Here is a 24,441-nt window from a genome sequence, read left to right as displayed (position 1 = left end):
GTTTTGTGTACTTTCCACCCAAATTCCCACCTGGTTTCAGTGTCCAACACTGTCCTTATTCCATGATTTCCTTGGTCTTCATCCTGTTATTTACCTATCTGCTACGATCATAACAAAATGTTAATTATCTTTTCTCATCAAATGACCTAACCACATCAACCTTTGAGATCAGAGTCTATTGTCCAACTGCTGGACACCACTTTTCTTTCAACTTTATTTGTAATACATTCCTGCTGCAATTTGATCATAAGTTAGCATTCTATAATCATATCCTTTAAAATTCACCATTTTTTTTTTTTCAGTACCTTGGTCTCTGATGTATTAAATCTTACAGGCCTCATGGACATAACAAGTTTCTGCTCTGTCTGCTATGTATTGGGATACTGCTATTTACAAGTAGTCAAGCCATCTCTTTCCACTTCATCTAAGCTGTTGCTACTCTTTTGTTTTTTTTTTTGTATTTTCAACACTGCTTTGTATTCCAGTACATACTCACCAACCTTCAAAAGTTTTACAACTTCCAAGGCCTACCCTTCCAACACAACAATATTTTACCTACCACTTTTAGCCATTTGCTATTTTATACAGTTTAGGCATACAAAACATCTATTAGCCATTTGCTTTTCTTATACATTTTTGATATCTAAAATTTCTATTAGCCAATTGCTTTTCTTATACAATTTAGATATCCAAAACTTCATGTATATTTTGCAATCCTCAGCATCTCTTGTAACACGTTGTTATATCAAATAACACACGTAACCTTTCTGCACCCACATGGCCACTTCCTAATTGAACTAAGATTTTGCTTTCTCACCTGTTACCAATAAAGTCATGACACATGAAAATCATGAATTAATCAATCAAGTGAGCATAAGCTTTGTTTTGTTTATGATTTTCACTTCTCTCCATTCCACCTTTCCATCTTTTCAACAAGTCATCAACCTCTACCTCAAAATTTTTATGGCAACACTAGACCATTTGCATTTAGTAGCCCCCAAAGGTCTCCCTTTCTGCACTAACTGCAGCTTCCTATATAACCAGGATAAATCACAGAGTACTCAGGGTTGAATCTTGATGAACACAAACTTTATCTCATATTCTTCTGATACACCTGCTGCTCTCTTCCCTCTTAATTCCTGCAGAATGGAATAGTAATGTCAGTAGCTCAAGTCTTTCTAGTAACCTCTTCCTTTGCACTATTTATCCTCTGAAGATGCACAAACATGTGGCATGATCTATTCCTCTTACTTTGAACCAACTTCAATATTTTAATAGAATGTTCAAGGAGTCTTGTTCCCCTTTAACTTTCACATTTTAGTAAAATCTCTCTTCCATAGTCTTACCACTTTTCTGGTCATATTGCTTTTTTTATAAGGTTTATCTGGTTGGCTCAACAATAATATATGGGAGATACAGCTTACAGTGTGACTTAAATAAGTACACTACAGATGATACCAAAAGTTCTTAGTAGCACCCATTCAACCCCAAATCCATTCCTTTCTGCCCTTTGCTTTTATTTATTCCCCCTGGTCTCTTTCTACTCAGCTGTTCAACTTATTTACCTTCTTGAATTTTCATTTCCCAATCAAGGACAAATCCTTCAGGAGAGTCTTTAAACTACTTAATAATATGGCTTTTGAAGACTCAAGCGTCAGATCTCTGTGACTGAAAGCTAACAATAATTTTACAGAAAACTTAAAACACCCTAACCTTCAGTTTAAATCCACTCTGTTCTTGCCTGGGATTGATAAAGTATGATGAAAATGAAAAAGAAAATTCAAAACCAGATACATTTCAATTCAAAACCAGATAAATTTCAAAATTTCAGTCAAATAGCTTTCCATGAGCACCTAAACTCAAGGAATATTAAAAACCACCATTCATGCATACATTTCCTTAGTTCTAGAATGTTGAAGATACTCATGATTCAAAAGTATGACTATATTAAAAACTACAGTAACAAACTAAAGCTTAGAATGAGGAAAAACTGTAATAAATTCATACAAAAACAACACCCATACAATGAAAACTCACAAAAGAAATTACATTCATCAATTAACTTACAAAATATAACTCAAGATGAAATGAATACTAAACAGGTTTCTGAAATTTGTTTACAGTATACTCCAAAATAGGTGGTATTAACAGATTATTCCTAGAAAGAAGCTTACATGTAAAACTAAGTTAAAATACGTGGTATTAAAGGTTTTACAGTGCAAGATAAAAAAATACTGGAAAATAATTTGAAAATACATTAAGGAGGGGTAATAATTTTTCAGTAAAATTTCACACAGAAAAATTTGCTTTTATATTAAAATAAGTATACAGAGTTCACTTGCTGAGGTAAAAGTAAGCAAAATAATAACTGAAGTGTCTCAGTTCACATGTTAAGGTCTGAATTTTCTTATTGTTGACAGAATGACAATTATGGTAGTAATCAAAGCACATACACACACACAAGCTTACATAAGCAAAAATGAAATACAATAAATATGTATGTATCAGCTCCATGATAACCTCATGCATGCATGACTAGAGGAATCTTACCTGAACCAGAGCTTGAGGTGATGGATATTCCTCACAATTGCCTGTGCAACCTCATTGCCTACATTGATGAACTGCTCCAGCTGTTGTCGCCAGAGCTTTAACAATCCAACACCAGCCTTATCCACTTTAACTGTGTTCATGCTGCTTCCTTCAGCAAACCAAGAAAAGGTGGAGTCTTCCTTTTCTCGCCTAAAATAGTAATAGCTTTACTGGTATCACGAAAATATGTTTTTACAAAAAAAAATTGTTCATACAAACCGATAAATCATAAATAGCCTTATTCCATTCAATGGCTTTCCAGAAGCAACATCCTGTTAAATCCTAAAAGACAAAAAACCCTACTGCAAATGCCCAGATCATGCTCCATCATCGTGAAGGCCTCATTCCTCTGAGCCATCCTCTACCACAAAGAGTGCTAGGATTAATGGGTTCATAAGAACAACATGTTTTACCTTGTAACAATATCAGTTGCTCATTATAAACCCATTAATCATAAACAGCCTGTACCACAATATAGGAGTGAGGATGAAGATCAGAAATAGGAGTGCAAAGAGAAGGCTATGAGACAGGAGCCTACCCTCCCCAGAACTCCGTGGTCTGGTTGGAGCCAAACACTGCATGGAAGTTGACCCAAAGTCCTAAGGACACAGACAGCACCAGAAAGATTGCCCTCCAACTTCTCAGAAGAAGAAGCCAAAACTAACCAGTCATCTAGACAGTGTTAGAGACTGAGACCCAGATGATATGCCCAGGTGGCCATGGATCCTACTAAAGTAAAGGGCTCAAGAGTGAAACACCTGCCTCCACCACATTGCTCAGGTCCAGAGATAAGAGAGTCTCCCCTCTGATTTGGAGGTACCTCCTCATCTAGACTACTCCTTTTCTCTGGTTAAAGGTGACAGGTCAAGTATAGGGTGGAAAAATCCAAAACCTTTCAAGACTGGCCCAGACAAGCAAGATGACCAGTGTAGACAGCAGCATTTCATCTCCTCCTACTGTTCTGCCTGGAAACTTTTAGTGGAAGTGTTTCACAACCATTGGGATGAAAGGACAACTTAGAACTTAGTGGCTGGGAGGCAGTTTGAAAATGAATGCTGATGCTGCAAAGTGAAGGAACTCTGATACTGACATGGTAAGATCAAGGTTAATAAGGTCTTAGAGAAAGATGATGATGTGGACAAGGCACCAAAATTAAAGATGGTGTCCTTGGCAGTGATAGCAGCTTCTCCCTTAACTCACAGACCAAGTCTTCCATGAACAAATCTGGGTCCAAGGGACAGGAAGTCCAGAGAGCACAAGGGCTGGCAGAGAAAAGAAGACTGGAGAGGTTTTTAGATACTGCATCTCTCTTCTTCATCATCACATTGCCAACTTACAGAAAGTATAGTGATTACGAAAGGCAGAAAATGTGTCCAAGGGATGAGACAGTAGTTCCTAGTCACATCTTCAACACATAGTGAGTTTTCGGCTAACAGGGACTACATGCAGCACCAAGCGCCTACTCTTGTCAATGAACATAACTCCATCTCCAAGGCAGATCAGAAGAAGCAGATAGTATAAAGGACTGGAATCAAAACTACTGGCATGACTACAGGCAATGCCAAGGCTGCAGTTGAACCCACAAGTGTAGTCAAGGTCACAGTCAGCAAGGATAAGAGGCCTTGATGAGTGTCACAGGACCTATGGTAGTCAGTATTGATAAAGTAATCACCACAGGAGACTGTCAGGTGGTAAAGTAGGCAATACTGAAAATTATGCTGAAAATGAAAGGCTGCAGTTAACTCACAAACAGGTGAACCACCGATGACCATAAACTGATTCTGAAATACTGAAACATGCTCTTCTTCAAATAATCCACATAACATTAACCCACAGCCCTCAAGATATCTAAAGATGGCATAAGCTTTTAGGAGGGGGGCACAGGTGGAGACAAAGCTGGAGGACCAGAAAAAAGCACAAAGCCAGAGACCAAGGGGAGAGACAGTTGAGTCTAAACAAAAATCCCTTTCAGAAGAGTGGCTTGGGAATCCCCTAAAGAAAGGGATTTCTGAGGAGGTGAGTCTGTAGCATGTGAAAATTCAATAGGAATCAAAACATCAGACACAGTCTTGAGCTTCCTAACATTATGCACTTGGGTTGAAAAGTAGGTATTTTAGTCATGGAAATCTAATCCGAAGAAATTTATGTCTTGAGCTCAAGATGGAAGAGTCCAAGGAGGCATCTGCCATAATCTTGAGAGCACAATGATTGCAAACCTTCCTTTGAATGCAGAAAAACCATTGGTAAATGGACCAATTCACACACAATGGGCACAAACTTTTGTAAGAAACACAAAAGGCAATCTTCTTGATTGCATTAGCATTAGGAGCTCATATTAGTGAACTGGGCTCTCTTAGACAGGGATGATACATCCTGCAAACAGCTGACTACCAATTTATTATTGTCCCCTGGTTCATCATTCCTGGCCAAGAATGAGGATCCTTTAAGAAGGAAATCTATTCTGATAAGAAAATTCAATTTAGGAGACAAAACATTATGCCCCGTTCAAGCACTTAAGGTTTACCTAGAGGTCACGGCAAACATCCCACAAGGTCCGATTTTCCTACACCCTAGCATGAATAAACCACTCTCTCTACAAGGGCTAAGATTAATAATTTTAGTGTCCCTCATTAAAAAGGCAAACCCACACTCCTTTCCTAGGTCACATGATATTAGGAAAGTAAGTACTTCTGTTGGCCTTCTTCAGAAATGTGTCTTTCGAAGAAGTCTACAAATGTACAGGATGGTCATCAGAGACAAGTACTCTTAAAACATTACTGCCATGAGCTTGAACAAATTCACCTAGTACACTGTGTATCAGTAAGTTGTATGGTTAGTCCTGACCATAGGCGCTACAGCGGGGAAACCAGGGGTCTTCCTAATAGGTGGGTAAGCTGAATATCGCTGGGGAAGGTGTGACTACTGCAACCATACCCAGCATGCTTTGGTACATCACTGCAGAACTTCACCCTAAACACATAAGTTCGTGTTTAGTTTCTTGTTACCATAACTCTAGGGGTTTTTTAGAATAATGAATGGGGCTTGACACTTGTGGCTTAACCTCGAACCAGAAATGCTTTTTCTTTGGGTTGTTGGGATCAAAATTTGAGAGCTTAAGCCTTTCGTCACCTGTCAGTTTCTTTGTAAAGCTCCTTGAGGATGAAGCAAGCAACTACACTATCAAAAAACAGGTTTTGACACAGGAAAAACCTATTTTTGGTAGTTGCTACTGTCCTCAAAACCCTCCCATTTCCCTGACGAAAAGGCATGGGATTTGGGCCAGGGATCATCCTGCATTAACCATCAGAGAGTAATGGCCCCCTGGTCCTTTCGAAAACAAGATGGCTGATGCAGATACGCAATAGTCACTTCTTCTTGCAGGTTTTGACGTTAGAAAACTGGGTTCATGGAAGAGTAACTCCTTGAGGACTCAACAGCAACTACCAAAAATAAGTTTTTCCTGCATCAAAACCTTTTTTTATGATAAAAAAATTATTTACTAATTTTCAAATATTAATATTAAGGTTTCAATAATATTTTACATTAAAATCCGGTGAAATCACAAAACAGCTTTTTTATGATAAAAAACAGGTTTTGACGTAGGAAAAACCTATTTTTGGTAGTCGCTGTTGAGTCCTCAAAGGAGTTACCTTCCATGGTCTACCAGAGCTCCATGGTGACCGAACTAATATCAAAGAATTCTCTTCTAATTTAGTTGGTCTTTTGGCCAGGTATTGTGTTGTAATGATTAACATTATAACACATGATGGAGTATATAATGGACTCAAAGATAAGAGGGCACTTTCCCTTATCTTCAGCGAAGCTGAACCCAGTTTTTCCAACATCAATTAACCTGCAAGAAAGAGAAGTGACTATTGCGCATGCGCATCCGCCCTCTTGTTTACAACTGGGCCGTTAAAAGACGAAGGAGCCATTACTCTCTGTTGGTCAATGCAGGTTGATCCCTTTGCCCAAATCCCATGCCTTTTCGTCAGGGAAGTGGGAGGGTTTTGAGGACTCGACAGCGACTACCAAAAATAGGTTTTTCCTACATCAAAACCTGTTTTTTGATAGCGTGGTCGCTGTTTCGTCCTCAAAGGAGCTTTACAAAAGAAATTGACAGGTGACGAAAAAAGGCTTAAGCTCTCGCTTTTTAATCCCAACACCCCAAAGGAAATAACATTTCCAGTCCAAGGTCAAGCCACAGAGTTCAAGTCCCATTCTTTATTCCAAATGCATTTCAGGTTTTGATACCAAGGAACAAGAAACTATGCACGAACTTACATTTTAGGATGTAGTTCTACAGTGGCTTACCTAAGCATGCTGGGTTTTGTTGTAGTACTGTCACCCATCTCCCAGCGATAAGTTAGCACACTCATAGTCAATATGACCCCTGGTTTTCTGCCGCAGCACCTAGGGGTTAAGATTACCTATGCCACCTACTGATACGCAGTGTAGTCGAATTTGTTCGAACATGTGGCAATGATTTAACTGATGACCACCCTATACATCTAGAGACTTCTTTGAAAGAGACATTTCTGAAGAAGGCCAAAGATGTACTTACTTTTCTAACATCATGTGACCTATGGAAAGTGTGTGGATTTCCCTTTTTAATGAGAAAACACTACAAACATTCTCAGTCTTTGTAGGGAGAGTGGTTGGTTTGTGCTAGGGTGTAGGAAAATAGGACTTTCTGGGGTGTTTGCCGTGACTTCTAGGTAAACCTTAAGTGCTTGAACTGGGCATAATGTCCTGTCTGCTAAATTGAATTTTCTTATAAGAATGGATTTCCTTTTTATAGGATTCATATTCTTGGCCAGGAATGATGGGCCAGGGGACAATAATAATTGATGGTCAGCTATTTGCATGATGCATCGTCCCCATCTAAGAGAGCCCAGTTCACTAATACTGTATGAGCTCCTGATGCTAATGCAATCAAGATCACCTTTTATAACCTGTGAGTTGTGGTTGTATTGGGTCCACTGAACTGAGGGGCTGATAGAAGTCTAAGCACCTTGTCCAGGGACCAAGAAATTGGAAGCCTTTCGGGAGTGGGCCTTTGTAGAGCAAAAGACTGCGGAAGGGAAGTGACAACTTCTATACTGGAGTCAATCCCGAATCCGTAAAGCAATTGGTTCCATTAATGCAGCCTTGTATGTCATGATTGTTGTAACCACAAGGCATCTGTCTTCAAAAGGGTATATAAGAAAAATATAGTTTCTATATAGAAATCTCAACTGGGCTCTCAGTATGGATATAATCTAACCATATCTTCCAAACGGACTGGTAATGCTGGACAGAAGTCCGTAATTTTTGCACTAGGTACCTAGCAATGTTGAGTGAGTAATTATTACGATAGATATTTTTAAAAAATCTATAAGTGAAGGTCTCGGCTTAGAAAGGAGAGACTTTCCCTCCTACTATCTGGGATAGAACAGCAGACGACAGTAGAAATGATCTTTTTGTCCGTTGTTGAGGTAACAGGAACCAATGCCTGTTTGGCCAATTTGTGGCTATTAAGTACACTATTCCTATGAAGGTTAGAAGCGCATCCGCCCTTTTTGTGCTAGGGTGTTTGCTCAAAACCTTTGAAATCTGGGACAATGGAGAAAAAATTTTTGTCCTTCCCTTGTTCCAGTCTTGACAAAGGCATCTCTTGCTGTTGCTTGACTGTCCAGGTTTGGAGACACATACATCAGGAGTTTGTGATTCTGGTATGTGGCAAACAGGTCCACTTCCGGTTGTGGAAGCATGTTGGCTATTATTTGAAAAGAGTGGCTGTCCAACATCCACTCTGTTGAGGCTGTCGTTTTCCTTGATAGAGAGTCTGCTATTACAATGAGACCCCCTGTGAGGTGAACTGCAGACATGTGCCACTTCCTTGCTTGCGCCATCTGAAGGATGGCTAACATTACCATATTGAGAGGAGGTGAATGTGATTCAGACCTCTTGATGTAGGATATTGTGGTTATGTTCTCTCTCTTCTAGAGGTTTGAGTTTTTTAAGAGACAAAAAGACAGCCATCAGCTCCAAGAACTTGATATAACAATTCCTGAGTAGCTGATCACCTCCCTGCCACCTGACAATCCTCCCAATGTCCTCCCAACCTGTCAACGAGGCATCTGTGAGTTTGTCACTCATACAGATGGAGGAGTCTGGGTGACCTGTTTCACCAGAGATTCCTTCCAAATTTAAGCCGAAGTATCTCCCCAACTCTTTTTATCCTTTGATGAGGTCTGTCTCGCATCTTTTTTGTTGCATAAGATAGCCAGACTTTGTTCACACTTTTAGTTGCAATCTATGTATTGGACCTATTACTGACGAGAACTGCAGCAGGCCCATCACGCGTTCTGATTGCCATCTGGAAACTCTGGGCTGCGCAAGGAACCTTTTGAGGACTTGCCTTATTCTGTTTTGAGTATGATGGGGAGAGACAACATGCCGTGAAGAGTATCCCAACACAGTCCCAGCCACTGAAAGTGTCTGCTGGGCATGAGGCAGGATGTTTTCAAATTTATAATAAAACCTTTTGACTGTACTTTAGTCTGTTGACCATTGCTCTTAAGTTTTTCAAGGACTCTTTTCTTGTGGGCCCCCAGATCTTTTTGTTTGAGTTCTCGAACGAATACCGTTGCTAGTTTGACAAATATTCTTTAGGCAATGTTTACCCCAAAGGACATGACTTTGAATCTGTACGTATCTTTCCTTATTCGGACCTTAGGAAGGGGCGGAAGGGAAAGGCTATAGGGATGTGCCAGTGTGCATCTTTCAGATCCACAGATACTGCCCGAGCCCCTTTTTTGAAATGATTCAATGTACTTAGGCAACGGTAATCATCAAAAAACTTTCGGCCAACAATGTGCTTGTTCAATGTCGATTGGTTGAGGATCACTCTTCTTTTGGATGAGTCCCTTTTGAGGACATTGAAGAGACATACTTGGTGGCGCATATACGCAAGTTTCTGTCCCCCCACACGGAAAACTTCCATTGTCTGTGATGTCATCGAAGCTGACCCCTAGCCAATATAATTCCTCTTGGTATCTGCCTCCTCCTCTGCCTTCACCTTTGATAGACATTCCAGGTGTTGCTTTTCCCTTTTTCCCTCTATGGGATGGTTTTTGGACCTTGTGAAAAAGGATGGCCTTGAAGTTGCTGTTGTCCCTTTGCAGGGAATTGTCCCTTCTGACCACCTAACTGTTTTTTGAGGAAAATTTTGGGGTGACTGAAGGCTTATATGATTTTTGATCACAGTGAGCCTTTTTTGGGGTTGGGTAAAGGGAAATTTTAGGTTCTTTGTTCCTTGAATTCCTCTTTTCCCAGAAGAGCGTACACTGTACAATTCTGTTGGTAGGCATGCTCATCGAGTTGAGCCACAATAGATTCCTCTAACAGGTCCTTACAGAAGGGGTTAGAATGTAACAATGCAGTGACACTGGAGTGATTTGATGGAGCTCCCCAATGCTTCCATTCACAATTTTATGTGCCATTCTAGGAAGTCAAAGAGTGCTTTCCATTGGGTTCTCATAAGACTTTTGGCCTCAACAGCAAAAATTATCCTGGGATGTTCTGGAAGCTTTAAGATGGCAACTTCCAGCAAGGTGGTACAGGTTATAATGCTGAGGAGTCGGAGCCTAGCATAAAATTCTGATGAGGCTACTTGGTGAGCAACTTGGGTCTAATTCAAAAAGGCAGTAGAGATCCATTTTTCATTGACCCGGTGAAGGGTGATTTCATTAGTTTTTAAAACTATAAGCACAGGTAAGAAAGCGGTGGTTTCTCCAAGTCTGGTGAGGATGGTACCAGGTGCCATTCTGTATTAAGGAATGCTGCCATTTGTAAATTCTACACTTACAACTTCGATCAGTTTTTCTCTCATTAATTACCTACTTGCCATTGGGAGAGAAAGTGCATACTGAGGTATCTCACCAAGGATTATCAGTATCATCAGGGGTGAGTATTGGAGCCCCTGTTATGTTTTGATCTGAAGTTCTATATTCCAAACTGACCCATTGTTGTTTCTAGTCAGAATTCTAAAATCAGACCTTGTTTGGGCAGCATTTGTATCTACACTCACTTTTCGGTTACAGGATGTAGTACTTTTACACTCTGGTGTGTACATGACTGACTAACTGACTTTGCTTTTCAGAATCATGCTTCATGTCCCTTATATATTGCCATTCTGTGGCAAGGGCATCTTTGAAGGTACTCAATTTCCTTACGGAATTGACCAAATGGCGCAAACTGTATATCCCTTTTGGGGGAACTCGCTGCAAACTGTGTATCCCTTTTGGGGGAGCTTGCTGCAAACTGTGTATCCCTTTTAGGGGTACAGGTCAATAATAAAAATTCAATTTCCTTACTGAACTGATCAAATGTCGCAAACTGTGTATCCATTTTGGGGGAGCTTGCTGCAAACTGTGTATCCCTTTTGGGGGAGCTTGCTGCACACTGTGTATCCCTTTTGGGGGTACAGGTCAATAAAAACTCAATTTTCTTACAGAAATGATCAAATGGCGCAAACTGTGTATCCCTTTTTTTGGGAGCTTGCATGAAAATGCTACCCCTTTTAGGGGAGCTTGCCATAAACTGTGTATCCCTTTTGGGGAGCTTGCCATAAACTGTGTTTCCCTTTTGGGGGAGCCAATCTAACTGAGCTTCAGCAACTAAACTGTAACAGCCTGTTAATGAAGGGGCAGAGGTCCTGGGCAAGTTACTATACCTTTCCAAAAAAGTAGACATTTCAGTCTGAGTTAGGTGGATCCCAGTATCCCTTTTGGGGGAAAGATCCTATTCAGCAATGATAGCTGCACGGGGAATAGAATTCCTTCTGTGAGGTTTTTTCCATGGCTAGCTTAAATTTATGTCCCCGAGCCTTCTGGGTTCAGCAGGGCCATTTCGATGGCAATGTTCACTCCATATTTTTTAAATAAGAATATGAACTCCATGTAAAGATTCCTTTATTTCCTCCACAGGGTTAACCTGGGAGGTATTGGCGACTGATGTTAATGGGTTTTGGCCCACACATTGATGTTACTCAGAGGAAGGGTTAAATACCTGCTGCCGGAGTTCTGCCGGGAAGATAATCTCCCTCTCCTCACCCCTACTGAACCCTAGGCCCCACTGAGACAGCTTAAAAGGAGCTGTTTCGTCCTTAAAACTTGCTGCCAGGAGCATACTGAACTGAGGATCCTGCCTAATGGCGGCCCTGTAGTGATATAAAGCAAGTTGTTTTCAGAAGCTAGTTAGTATAACTGTTTTTGAAAGAGGGACACTTCTGTAGTTCCTCATATAGTTTTCATATTACAGCTTAATTTGATTACAATTGTGCAGTTTTAATACATTAATCTAAATAACTATGTTAAACCTTCTAGGGTTTAGGTTAGTTTTGATACCTGTACATGGCTGCATTACCTATACACTGCTAGGCCTTTTGCAATGACCAAGTGAAATTTTTAATTCCAATTGTCATGCCATTCAGACTAACTACTATGAACTAATTTGTTTGACTAACCCAAACTACTGTTTTGTATAGCTTGGGGTAATGATTCTAGTTTAATCTACATTAAGCTAGGAATAGAGGATCTCTCAGACGGTTCTTGCTTAACCTATTCTAGGCTTATTCATAACTTAAAAGATATAAACTTTACAGAAAATAATTCCCTTATATGTTTTTTTCTGTTTAATGTGGCTGAGACTACCTTTTCATCTAATACTCAGCCATCACTGTTTTAGGCTAACAGTAGGATATTCCCTATAAGGGGGCGCCTACTCATTATGGTTAGGCTACTGCCTGTTTTGGATCTATATCAACTTCAAGGACATAGGCCACTCAAGACCCTACTAGCATGTAACCTTACAGATATGTTACCAAGTCGTAACAAACTAGGTTATTTTATTTAGGCTAGGATACTGTTTATGTATAACCCTAGGCTTATGTGTTCTTTCTTAACCTGGTATAGGGTATTGTTTAATCCAGATTATTATAACCTTATAATTATTCAACTATTTGTCTAACCCAGTTTGTTGTTTATATCCAATCCCAGGCCATTTGGTTTACTATACAAAACAGTAATCACTATTGTGTAACCCTATAACCAGGTTACAACTTACTCCAATCCAGGCTACATAAACAAAACACAATTAGCCTACTTTAGTATGCAGCCCTAAGGCTAGGTTACATCTCATCTAGCACAGATCACGATTTCATCTAATCCTAATTACATGGTCTAGGCTAAGAATTTAGTCCAGAAATGGCATGTTTCATGAAAAGTTACCACTTAACTTGATATAAGGTAATGCCTAAGCTAGTCGTCGATTTAGCTCATGCCAAAGTGCACTGGCTTATATAAAAGGGAAAAAATTTATACTAATATGTAGCCTCATTGTTAGGCTATCGATTTACTTTGCCCAGATATTGTTATTTTCTAATCCTAGGGTTCTCGTTCTACGCTTGGCCACTTAGGATACGTAATCCAAGGATGTACATAGGCTACAGACAACATCCACTATTAATCTAGTCTGAATTATTCTCATTTACTGCCTAGATTATTGTAGACATCGCATAATCTCAAAGGATTTTCCATATTAATAGTAAGTTGTGGAATATTTCTTTTAGTTAAAACATTTAGTTACAACTTAAAACAATTTTCGTTTCACGAAACCAGGTACCAATCAACGCTTTACGAGGCTAGCGATCAACAAGCCGGGTTCCGGCTTTAATACACAAATTATATAAATTCTAAAAGTTTAAAACTAAAACTTTCAACTGTTTTGTAAATATTGAGCACTTATCTTGCTATTTTTGAGGTTTCCATAATCCTCGATACTAAAACGGAGAAAAAAGTCAAATTTTTTCGGAGCGCTGGTAACGACGTGAACCGTTTGCTTTGGACCAAACAGAGGTAATGGCTCCTTGGTCTTTTAACGGCCCAGTTGTAAACAAGAGGGCGGATGCGCATGCGCAATAGTCACTTCTCTTTCTTGCAGGTTAATTGACGTTGGAAAAACTGGGTTCAGCTTCGCTGAAGATAAGGGAAAGTGCCCTCTTATCTTTGAGTCCATTATATACTCCATCATGTGTTATAATGTTAATCATTACAACACAATACCTGGCCAAAAGACCAACTAAATTAGAAGAGAATTCTTTGATATTAGTTCGGTCACCATGGAGCTCTGGTAGACCATGGAAGGTAACTCCTTTGAGGACGAAACAGCGACTACGCTATCAAAAAATAATTTATTAATTTTCAAATATTAATATCAATGTATTCTCCCTTTCTCCGTAATAATTCAGGAATAATTTCGCTCTTGATATATAAGTAAGGCCAACCACCCATATCTCTCTCTCTCTCTCTATTGTATACATCCTTTAATGAAATATGGATTACTATATCAACATAAAAATGTACTAAAATTCCCGGAAATTCACAAAGCCATAAACAGTCGTGTTACAATTTTTTTTACTGCTCTGACGCAGACTCCATGACGATAAGCTATTGGCTAGAGGGATTGGAAGGGTGGGATTTTAGCCAACCACAAAGCTTGTACCTCAAGGCCTTTGCATACACTAGCAGGAGGGTGAGTAGTATTTTTTTCTCTCTCTCTCTGAGATACGAGAGAGAGAGAGAGAGAGAGAGAGAGAGAGAGAGAGAGAGAGAGAGAGAGAGAGAGAGAGAGATTTTATGAAAACATGTAATTTGTTTTGTAAAATAGATAAATGCAGGTTTCATTTTTTCATAATTTCCATGCTATAATTACTTTTAGCATTTCAAAACCTAAGAAAAATTAGGCAAGATTTTACAAGTTCTGCAAAATGTCAAGTCCTTTCATTTTCTGGATAAAAACAAAAACAGCAGAATAAAATTTGGTGGGTTTTTTATGAAAAACTCAATAAAAATGCAGGTTACATTATTTTCAAGAAACCCAAAGGATAAACAAAGGATTAAAGTAAGGTTTTCTTACAATTTTCGACAATTATTTCGGGTTACGTAAACGGGGGACTGCCCACTGTAATTGAGAGCAAAACTGAAAACTTGAGTCTCCCTACTCAAGCTTTCGATTTTGTTCTCTCTCTCTTTGGAAACAAATTTTAAGTTTTTTAATGTATACCTACATTACTTATATACTTATTATTAATAACTTCACTAAGGAATAATCTTGCAAAAAACAGTGTTTTGCCTTGCAATTATGTCAAAGGATAGTATATCATATTAACCCTTAAACGCCGACTGGACGTATCATAAGTCGACTAAAATTGTCTGTCGGATGACGAGTGGATGTACCGTATGTCGACTACAAAACATTTGAACCTTCGGTCAACTTTGACTCGGCCGAAATGGTCGAAAAACGCAATTGTAAGCTAAAACTCTTACATTCTAGTAATAGTCAATCATTTACCTTCATTTTGCATTAAATTGGAAGTCTCTAGCACAATATTTCGATTTATGGTGAGTTTTTGAAAAAAAATTTTTCCTCATGTCCGCGCGGTAACTCTGACGAACATCTCAGAAATTCTTTCGTCACTTTGTCGTTTTATATTAGTCGTTACATAAAGTTTTATATATGAAAATGTGCGCAATTTCATGTAGAATACAACAAAAAATAACTCATGGTTGTAGCTTTTATCAGTTTTGAAATATTTTCATATAAATCACGATAAATAGAAAAAATTCAACTTTTGGTCAACTATAACTCAAGCGAAATGGTCGAAAACTGCAATTGTAAGCTAAAACACTTACAGTCTAGTAATATTCAATCAATTACCTTCATTTTGCAACAAACAGGAAGTCTCTAGCACAATATTTCGATTTATGGTGAATTTTTGAAAAAAACTTTTTTTTTACATCGGCGCATTACAAATTCATGCATCATTTTGTGATAATATTTTCTCTGTGTTGCTTTGATCGTTTTACAACTTGTTATATATGGAAATCATCGCTATTTAGTGTACAATACGAAGAAAAAAATAACTCATTAGCTTTAACCGTTTTGCTCACAGCACGATTTGTATACAATATATGAATTTTTTTTTGCGCTGTCATATATTTCAATATTTATATATGATAATGATATTTTTTTCATTTCTGATGGTTGCATACTAAACTTCAGGCAATGACAAAAAAAGGAGCCAAAAATGAACTCTTAATATTAAAAACTAAGCGTGCTGTGATTTAAAAAAAAAAACTTTTTTTCCGCTTCGGCGCTAACTCCCGAACGCCGCCAGCATACGGCAGACACTTTTGTAAATAGAGGCTCGGCGTTTAAGGGTTCAAACCTATCAAAAAACTTTGCCATGATTCAGCTTTTATTAACATCAGGCCATCCAGCCTCCATCCCCATCAGTTTGGATCTCTGAAGATTTCCTGTACTTTAACTAGACCAATGAGTCTCCTTGTGGAAAGCTGAATTTGCTTGAAGAATTTGTTCTTAAATGAGATCCCAAAACTGCAGCAAGGTTAAGAAACTGGACAAGTGGGAATAAATCCTAGTGAACTAATAAAATAATAGACAGAAGCAGAGTGCTTTTGGGCTAAATGATCTCTACAAAGTACCTTTAGTAATATTTATAGTGTGCTGTACACTTGGAAACCACAATCTCCGACCCACCTAGGTCATGCTTTGGGGTGTTTACTGCTAATGAAAGCATTCAAATACTGTATACCTTATTCAAGTACTAATTAGGACAGCATTGCACAATGTTTAAAAGGAAAGAAAGAACACTAATTGGAAAATAATTTGATAAACACTTAGTTACTTCATGCAAAACTCATAAAATTTATATCAACAAAAGAGGTCTGGTTAAACAAATCATTTATTACTAACTAATATCAACAAAAAAGTAATTTACTAACTTGTATGGAGCTTCAGCTAAAGCCTTCGCGACTTGACTTACAAAGGAAGCTACCTTCTCTGCATCAGAGATCAAACGGTGGTTTATTCCACATTCTAACTGTGCCATTACAAGAGCAGTTTCAATATCAACCCTGAAATAGTAACAAAAATATAAATACAAATTATTATCACTATAACTTCAAAGTCAGTGCAGAGAAATAATGTAACTGATGATATTTACTTTTATTCTTTTCTCAACTTTACCTTTGAATACCTCTGTTATTTTGAAAGCAAAGGTTTGATATTGAAAGAACAATAAGACCATGCTGGGGAATGAAATTTCCAAAATTCCAATAATATCACAATACAACAACAACAAAATTAAATCAAAACACAATCTGCTAGAAGTTGAGCAAAGGGTTCAGAGAGTACCATCCATCCAATTGGTCAACTATCCTGGATGGTTCAGAAATAGTAATGATTAATTCTGATTTATTCCCTGAACTTTGAATACGGTTTACTTTGAAAATTTTAAAGCTAAAGCTTCATAACTGTCAAGGCAACAGGGAAATAATGAGGAAATGACATTTACAAAATCTCACTCTAAGTGGAAAAATTTTTTACAGAGGAAAAATTTTTTACAGACCATCCATCCAAAAGAAAAGAACAGATTGCTTTCATGTCTTTTCATCTTACTTCAACCTGAGTCCAGTACACCTATATTAGGATATTTTGTCAAAGTATAAATTACAAGATAAATTACTTTTTCTCTCTTGAGTTGTTCATCCTAGTTACATTTCTGTTTTAGTTTCAAGAACACATGAAATCTTTCATTTACTATAATTTTCTAGAACCTTACATATTTGTATATACTGATTTCAAACAAAAGCTTGTTACTCAGAATTTGTTTGTTTAGTTGGATGTTGGTGAAATTTAGATATATTTCATTTATGTTGAAAGACATGTCAATGTGATTTTCTCAAGAGTGTTACATAACCTGTTTGTTCAAGATACAGTTTTTCCAAGTCGAGGTGACTCTCAAGATTATGTAATGTCTACCCACTGTGGGTGTGTGTGCATATGCATACCAGAACTTTTGAAATCTGGAGGTAATCATACATGTAGTAGCCCATGGTTGGTGATGACAGGGAAGTCAGGGGGGAAAGATAAGAGCAAGTTACTATATTTCACAGAGACAAGAAGAATACAGAGCTTTTTCAGTTCAGCGTTTGCTTCAAGAGAGGAGCCATTCAAAGGACAATCCTGGACTACCTCTACAATGAGAGGTAGTCATTGCTCAAGTATTGTAATAATATTGTAGTAAAATTTCATATTTTTAACATACTTCATATTTTAATCACACCATGTATAAAGCTACTTGGCCACTGCTTTTAAAGAACCCTTCCTCCCACACTGTCACAAAACTGGCAACCATGCCAGGATATTTTAACTGGCAGTGTTTCAATGTGATTCCGTGTTAGCCTACCATTTAAGTATATTTCAGTATAGCAGCAACAAAGATGGCATAGCTTGTGGAGTCTGCAGGGAAATGGGTTTGGAAGGCCTGGAATTGACAAAATTCATAACCCAGCAACAAGACCTAGCCTGTGCAGAGTGACAGAGGGCAGCACTGCCAAAAAAGGGGGCCGAGTGCCCAGTGTGACTGGATGGTGCCACAATAGGCTGAGTAAAGATGTGTCTGCACCTCTCTGTCAACTCCCTAGCAAATGACCCATTATCAAGTCTGTCCTGGCCAAGTAGGGAGGCCCACTACTTGGTTTGCCCAGACTCATGACCTGGAAGGCTAACCTCCCTCCACCCCTTTGTGCCAATGAGAGACACTATTTCAGCAAATTCTGTAGAACTTGAAAGCCCCCAAGGAAGAATAGCCATCAGTCAGCAGCTTTCCCGAAAGGTTAAAGTAAAAGTGCGTTTGGAGATAGTGCAACCATATACTTCATTCCTCTTGTTATAGAAGCAGGGATCAAGGGTAGCATTCTATAACAGAACATGAGCTTATAGTAAACCAAACTCTGCATTTTGATCCAGCTAATACTTTGGTAAGAATGTTCCTGAGGTGATAGGATGAATGAGGGGGTGCCATCCATATAAACACCCATCACAACACTACCACTGAATACCCAACCCACAGTACTAAAATGAGGGTCCTGTTAATCACCCTATTTGATGAGCTGCCCTAACAAAACCATATCTCATGACTTGTGGGCGATATCCCTCCGGTAGAATGAGTAAAAGGTGATCTGACACTGCCAAACCACAGCTCTCAATGCCTGTTGGATTGAGAAGTTCTTAGGGAATGCATGACTCAGGAAAACTACTGATTTGGTTCATGGCACTTTACAAGTGTCGCAGACACTGTTAACTAAGAATCAGCATAGGAAATAAGTTAGCTTGTATCTTCACACCATTAGGTGCACTCAGCATTCAAAATCAATAAAATAACGCTTGGCTAACCCGCTAAGACTGTCTTTGTAATCGCCTGTTTCCCACCACGTGGCTTTGGAATGTTTAATTTCTTTTGAGAATTCTTCATGCCATTTCTTTGCACAGATGGTGTGAATTGGCAGTAATATTTTGGGATGATTTTCTTTTCTACAGTATTGTGCTTGTTTTCTGTTTTTGCATTATGTGATCTACAGCAAGGAGAAATAAAAGCATTACGCTGTATAGCAATGAGTTTTGTGTAAACCGAATGTTTCGGTTGCACATGATGACCACGTGTGTCAGCCTAGCTGTTGAGGCACGAGTGTGGTTTTTCTTCTTGTTGTGAAGAAATAAAGTGATATAATAAGGCTGAATAATTCTGTGAAGTATTGGGAGATGCAAGAAGCTGATAAATAAGTAGAAAATTCATTAGTCTTTTCCTTTTCCCTTTTCTTCCAGTGTTGTTTCTTCTCTTCCCCCTACATTGCTGGTAGGTTAATTCCTCTCTCACTTCCTCTGCTCTGCCTTTTTATCCTCCCTACATGGTTCAGGAGAAAAATGCTAGGTAGATTGCGGAATATACTTCCTTTATTGGTTAGAAATTTGACAATATACATCTGGGCAAAGATCACGGTTCCCACATAGTTATCAACCTTTTTCAGGTCCCCCATGAGAGAGAAGGTGTCAGAGCCTTTGTCTGTCTGTAGTGTGCCCTCTGGACTGCCCTGCTCAAGGCATGTCTCGGGGCCAAGGTCTGTGCCCTTCGCCACCTCTCCCTCAACTGTCTTCCACCTCAAATTTGACAAATCTTCCAAAGGATCTATTTGGCAGAGTTTAGTACTCACATGTACTGGCTCACGTATCCTTTTTTGGAGAGTGATGATGTGTGTATTGCCTGTACTTGTCACCTTTTGAAAAACGTTCCTATCCGTATTGGCATTTCTTCCTCTTCTGCTCCTCAATGCTCTGAGTATAAAGCAGTGATAACAATGAAACATTTGTTGTGTGGATGTCCAAAGTATAATCAGCAGTGGCTATCAAGTTTTGGAAATAAATTGATCAGTGAAATTTTGTCTGAAACTCCAACATTTGCAATTAATCCAATTACAAACTTTTGAAAAAGTGTAACTCAATTGACAAATATAAAAAATAATATAAAGTAAAGCAAATCCTTTGGGCCAGCCCTGTGAGAGCTGATAATCAGCTCAGCAGTCTGAGTAATAAGTCTTTTCCACTGCTTATTTATCTAGTTTGAGCTAGCCTTGTGCTGGAACAGGTTCTTGCTTCTCAGTAATCACCTCTTAAAGTGTTGTGCGGATGGCTCTGGCTGTTGTCCTTGTTCTGTGGTGATGTCGTGTGCAAACCCTCTACCCTCTCCCACCCAGCCATCTCTCCCCAGTTGTCTGGTCCTTACCTCCAGCACCCTATAACGTTATTGCTGACGTCCCCTGATATGTCACCTTCTCTAGCATTTACCGCCATCTTTGTCCATGGATTTTCCATTTTCTACAGTCTCGGTTCTTCCTATAGACTTAACAGTTTTCAACCCGTGATTTGGCTAATTTTCCTTTAGTTTTTAAGCAATGCATAGTTCGCATTGTTCCATTTTCACTCCCTTTTGCCGAAGATAAGTCCGCTGCTCAGCGCTCTTTTGTATACCTCTACCTTGACTCCTGTTAACATGAGTAAGAAGTTAACACATATAAAGGATGTTTTCAAGAAAAGTCAGTGCCATTTGGAAAAACGGATTACAGTCGAAAGAGAAAGCTAGTAAAGTTTAAAGTTAAACAGCTCTGCACCTAACACTAACAGTGTAGTGTGCCTGCAGCTATGTCTGGGGAGTGAGCGCTTAGGAACCATCCAACCAAGACAATGTTTAGGTGTTGCTGGCTTAATCTAAAACAACAACCGAGGCAATCTTGGAAGTGTCTCTCTTAAGCTGGTTTTCAGTTTGCCATTACATCAGTTTCCAGTTTTATGAAGCTGCTTAGAGCTGTATTAAGACTTAGATTCAATATAAGTTTATCACCTTCCTCTGTCGTACATGCGTTTCAAGTTCTTGCTCCAAGGAAGCATAGCCTTCTCTAATCAGTAAGGTACTTTTGCCTAATTGTGAAATGGAAGTAGTTCTGAATTTAGTATTTCGTTCTCAGCACAATAGCTCAATTACTGCGAGAGTAATACAGTCATACTCCGAACTTATGCGAGGTTAGGTTCCAGACCCACTTGCACAAGGCGAATTTCCATGTACGTTAGGCACGGTCTCTAAAACGCTAATAAATGTTTATTTCTAGAATTTAAACACTAAATATGACTCTAATCATGTTCCCAAAGTATTAAACTAACTTTTAAATAAAATTAAAGTTATTGTAATTTCATTTAAAAGTTAGTTTAATACATTACCTTAAAAAAAGAAATAAATGGTTGACAAAAATATAGGAGAGTAAGAAGATAAGTATACTACGTCTCTCTCTCCCCATTCCACCGATCTATTTTCAGAAGTCTTCTCAACCTCGTTTTTAAAAACTTCTTTATTCTGTCTTTCTCTTTGTTCTGCAATGCTCTATGTCTTTATGTTTTAGAACAGCGCATTTACAGTTTGTAGACGGTACAAATAAAATTAGATTTAAAATTATCTACTGTACAGGTAAAGAAATACAGAAAAACAGTAACACGCAGGTTGCACTAACTACGAACGAGAGAGAGAGAGAGAGAGAGAGAGAGAGAGAGAGAGAGAGAGAGAGAGAGAATTACGTATGAAACCTCTGACCTACTAATCAGCAATGCTCCCCCTTCTTGTCATGTTAAATTGACATGTCTGACAGCTTTGCCTTCAAGCTTCTTCAACGAGTTACACAAGATAAGGGAAAGATATTTGTTTGTTTAACCCTTTCCTATCTGTTTAGTTATCACATCACTGAGGGTGCATGAGTCGCAATGTGTCTGGGAGCGCTCGATAGTGCGAAAAAATAATTATTTCGAAAATTCAGCAAAAATAGAAATTTTATGCCAACAACGTTCATTTTGCTGTCCTTTTTTTTCTAAATGTTTATATTTTTTATGGTGGAATAGTCAGAATAAGAGTCCCAGCCCCTAAATACGAAAAAATGTGAGTTATTTAACGAAAAAAAAATTCTTTACTTATTTTTATATTTTCGTTCGTAACCCAAAAACTATGAAAGTCAGACGAATCAATTATTTTTTATGAGAAAGCCTACAAAATTCCCTAAATATCGACATATTAAACAATGGAAAACGAATAAGTCCAGTTGGTGAAAAAATTGATAGAAACGAGGGTGAGAAACAGAGCGCTCTGCCCGGCCTATGGTGAGAATTATCGCTAGAAAAAAATTTTTTTGAAGAGCCCTATCTCGGTTATTTTTCATAGAAATTACCTTGTAAATATACGAAAATGTAGAGGAAAAGTTGAAGAATAAAGGGAATGTCAAGAAAAATGGCTTTGGTAATGGCAACAGTTTCATTTTGACGTTATAAATTGATCGAAACGAAAAAAAATGTTACCGTTGTCAACATTATCGTTCATAGCTCAAAAGCTATAAGAGTTAGGCGGATGAATTATTTTTTATGAAAAAGCCAACACAATTCTCTAAATATTGACATATAAAACAATGAAAAACGAATAAGTCCAGTTGGTGAAAAAATTTATAGAAAAGAGGGTAAGAAACAGAGCGCTCTGCCCAGCGTATGGTGAGAATTATCGCTACAAAAAAATCTTTTTTGAAGAGCCCTATCTCGGTTATTTTTCATAGAAATTACTTTGTAAATATACGAAAATGTAGAGGAAAAGTTGAAGAATAAAGGGGGAGTTAAGAAAAATGGCTTTGGTAATGGCAACAGTATCACTTTGACGTTATATGTTGATCAACGAAAAAAAAAGTTACCGTTGTCAACATTATTGTTAGTAGCTCAAAAACTATAACAGTTAGGCGAATGAATTATTTTTTATGAGAAAGCCAACAAAATTCTTTAAATATCGACATATAAAAGAATGAAAAATGAATAAGTCCAGTTCGTGAAAAATTGATAGAAAATAGGGTAAGAAACAGAGCGCACTGCCCGGCATATGGTGAGAATTATCGCTAGACATTTTTTTTTTAAGAGCCCTAGCTCGGATATTTTTCATAGAAATTACTTTGTAAATATACAAAAATGTAGAGGAAAGGTTGAGGAATAAAGTGAGAGTCAAGAAAAATGGCTTTGGTAACGGCAACAGTTTCATTTTGACATTATAAGCTGTTCGAAACGAAAAAAAATGTTACCGTTGTCAACATTATTGTTCGTAGCTCAAAAGCTATAACAGTTAGGCGAATGAATTATTTTTGATGAGAAAGCCAACAAAATTCTCTAAATATCAATATATATAATAATGAAAAATGAGATTCAGAGCCCTGCCTAAAATCCAGACGTCTCTTATGTGATGCACTAACGCGTTTTCCGCTAGTTTTACCGTAAAAACTTTGCGAAAGCATGTTGGAAACTGTTCTCGATTGACATCACTGTATGTAAACAGCCACGTGTTTACCCAACCTCGTATGCATGGTCTCTGACAGAAGTGTGGCCTGCCAGGCCTGCGTGGGTGGGATCAGCTGATGTTATTGTGAGAATTTTACTACGCCAGGGATTTGCGCATGCACAGTAGAGGAACTAAAAAATTTATAGAAAAAGAGGGTACGAACAGAGCGTTTCCAATAATGTAATCCTACATTTTATAAAAAAATGTAAGATACGAGAGAGAAACGTGGGTAGGATCAGCTGATTTCATTGTGAGAAATTTACTATGCCAGGGATTTGCGCATGCAGTATAGGAACTGCTTGGCTGGCGTATTGATGGCTGAGTTACGGTCCAAGGCATGCTTTAGCCTATGGAAACCACCAACTGTCCGAAAATAAAAAAATTTACCCTACCACACGATTTAAAATGTCGGTACATTTTACATAAAATTACGTCAGTCAGAAAAGAAGGGGGTAGGGTGACATTGCGTAATATTACGTCAACTGGATAGGAAAGTGTTAAAATACGTATCATTTACAAATTTTCTAATTATAGTTATATTATTACTATTATTATTATTATCAAACATATACATGTACCATAAAAATTCCCTCAACTCAGTAAGAGAGAGAGAGAGAGAGAGAGAGAGAGAGAGAAGAGAGAGAGAGAGAGAGAGAGAGAGAGAGAGAGAGAGAGAGAAATGATTACTTTTATTATTTAATGTTATTTAATTTACACATAAAAGCTTGAAAACTGAAAAATTACATAAAAAAAATTAAACATAAACACTTTTGCAAGGTTTCTCAGTATTCGTAAATGTTTGTTTGTCTGTGAAAAACTTGTGTATGACAATTAGTTCGGTTCCAATTAAAAGTTTGCGTGTCTGAATTTGCGCAACTTGAATCACGCAAGTTCGGGGTATTACTGTATATATATGTGTGAATGTGTATGCATGTTTATGTGTATACACATATATATGTATGTATAAATGTATATATGTAGATATTAGTTACATAGATATCAGGCCTGGAGGGGTAGTGTTTCTTGATGAGGTGTCAGAGTTT

At 38.1% G+C, this 24,441-nt stretch overlaps 1 protein-coding gene across 3 annotated transcripts in view; it reads right to left on the bottom strand.

Annotated features, from left to right (window-relative positions):
- The window catches only part of LOC136835671 (crossover junction endonuclease EME1-like), a 172,081-nt gene that overhangs the window by 39,159 nt on the left and 108,481 nt on the right, over nucleotides 1-24,441 (bottom strand). For all 3 annotated transcript variants that reach the window (XR_010852234.1, XM_067099505.1, XM_067099504.1), the window contains exons 9-10: nucleotides 16,440-16,571; nucleotides 2,551-2,739 (exon numbers count right to left, since the gene is read on the bottom strand). Coding sequence is in view for 2 of the 3 variants with exons in the window: in XM_067099505.1 (XP_066955606.1) it covers nucleotides 2,551-2,739; nucleotides 16,440-16,571 (321 nt within the window). In the remaining variant the exon portion in view is untranslated. The remainder of the gene's footprint in view (nucleotides 1-2,550; nucleotides 2,740-16,439; nucleotides 16,572-24,441) is intronic.

This window comes from Macrobrachium rosenbergii, chromosome 55 (assembly GCF_040412425.1).
Source record: "Macrobrachium rosenbergii isolate ZJJX-2024 chromosome 55, ASM4041242v1, whole genome shotgun sequence".
Classification (NCBI taxonomy): domain Eukaryota; kingdom Metazoa; phylum Arthropoda; class Malacostraca; order Decapoda; family Palaemonidae; genus Macrobrachium; species Macrobrachium rosenbergii.
The sequence above is the reverse complement of the archived record's forward strand: the minus strand, read 5'-3'. Positions and strand labels throughout refer to the sequence as shown.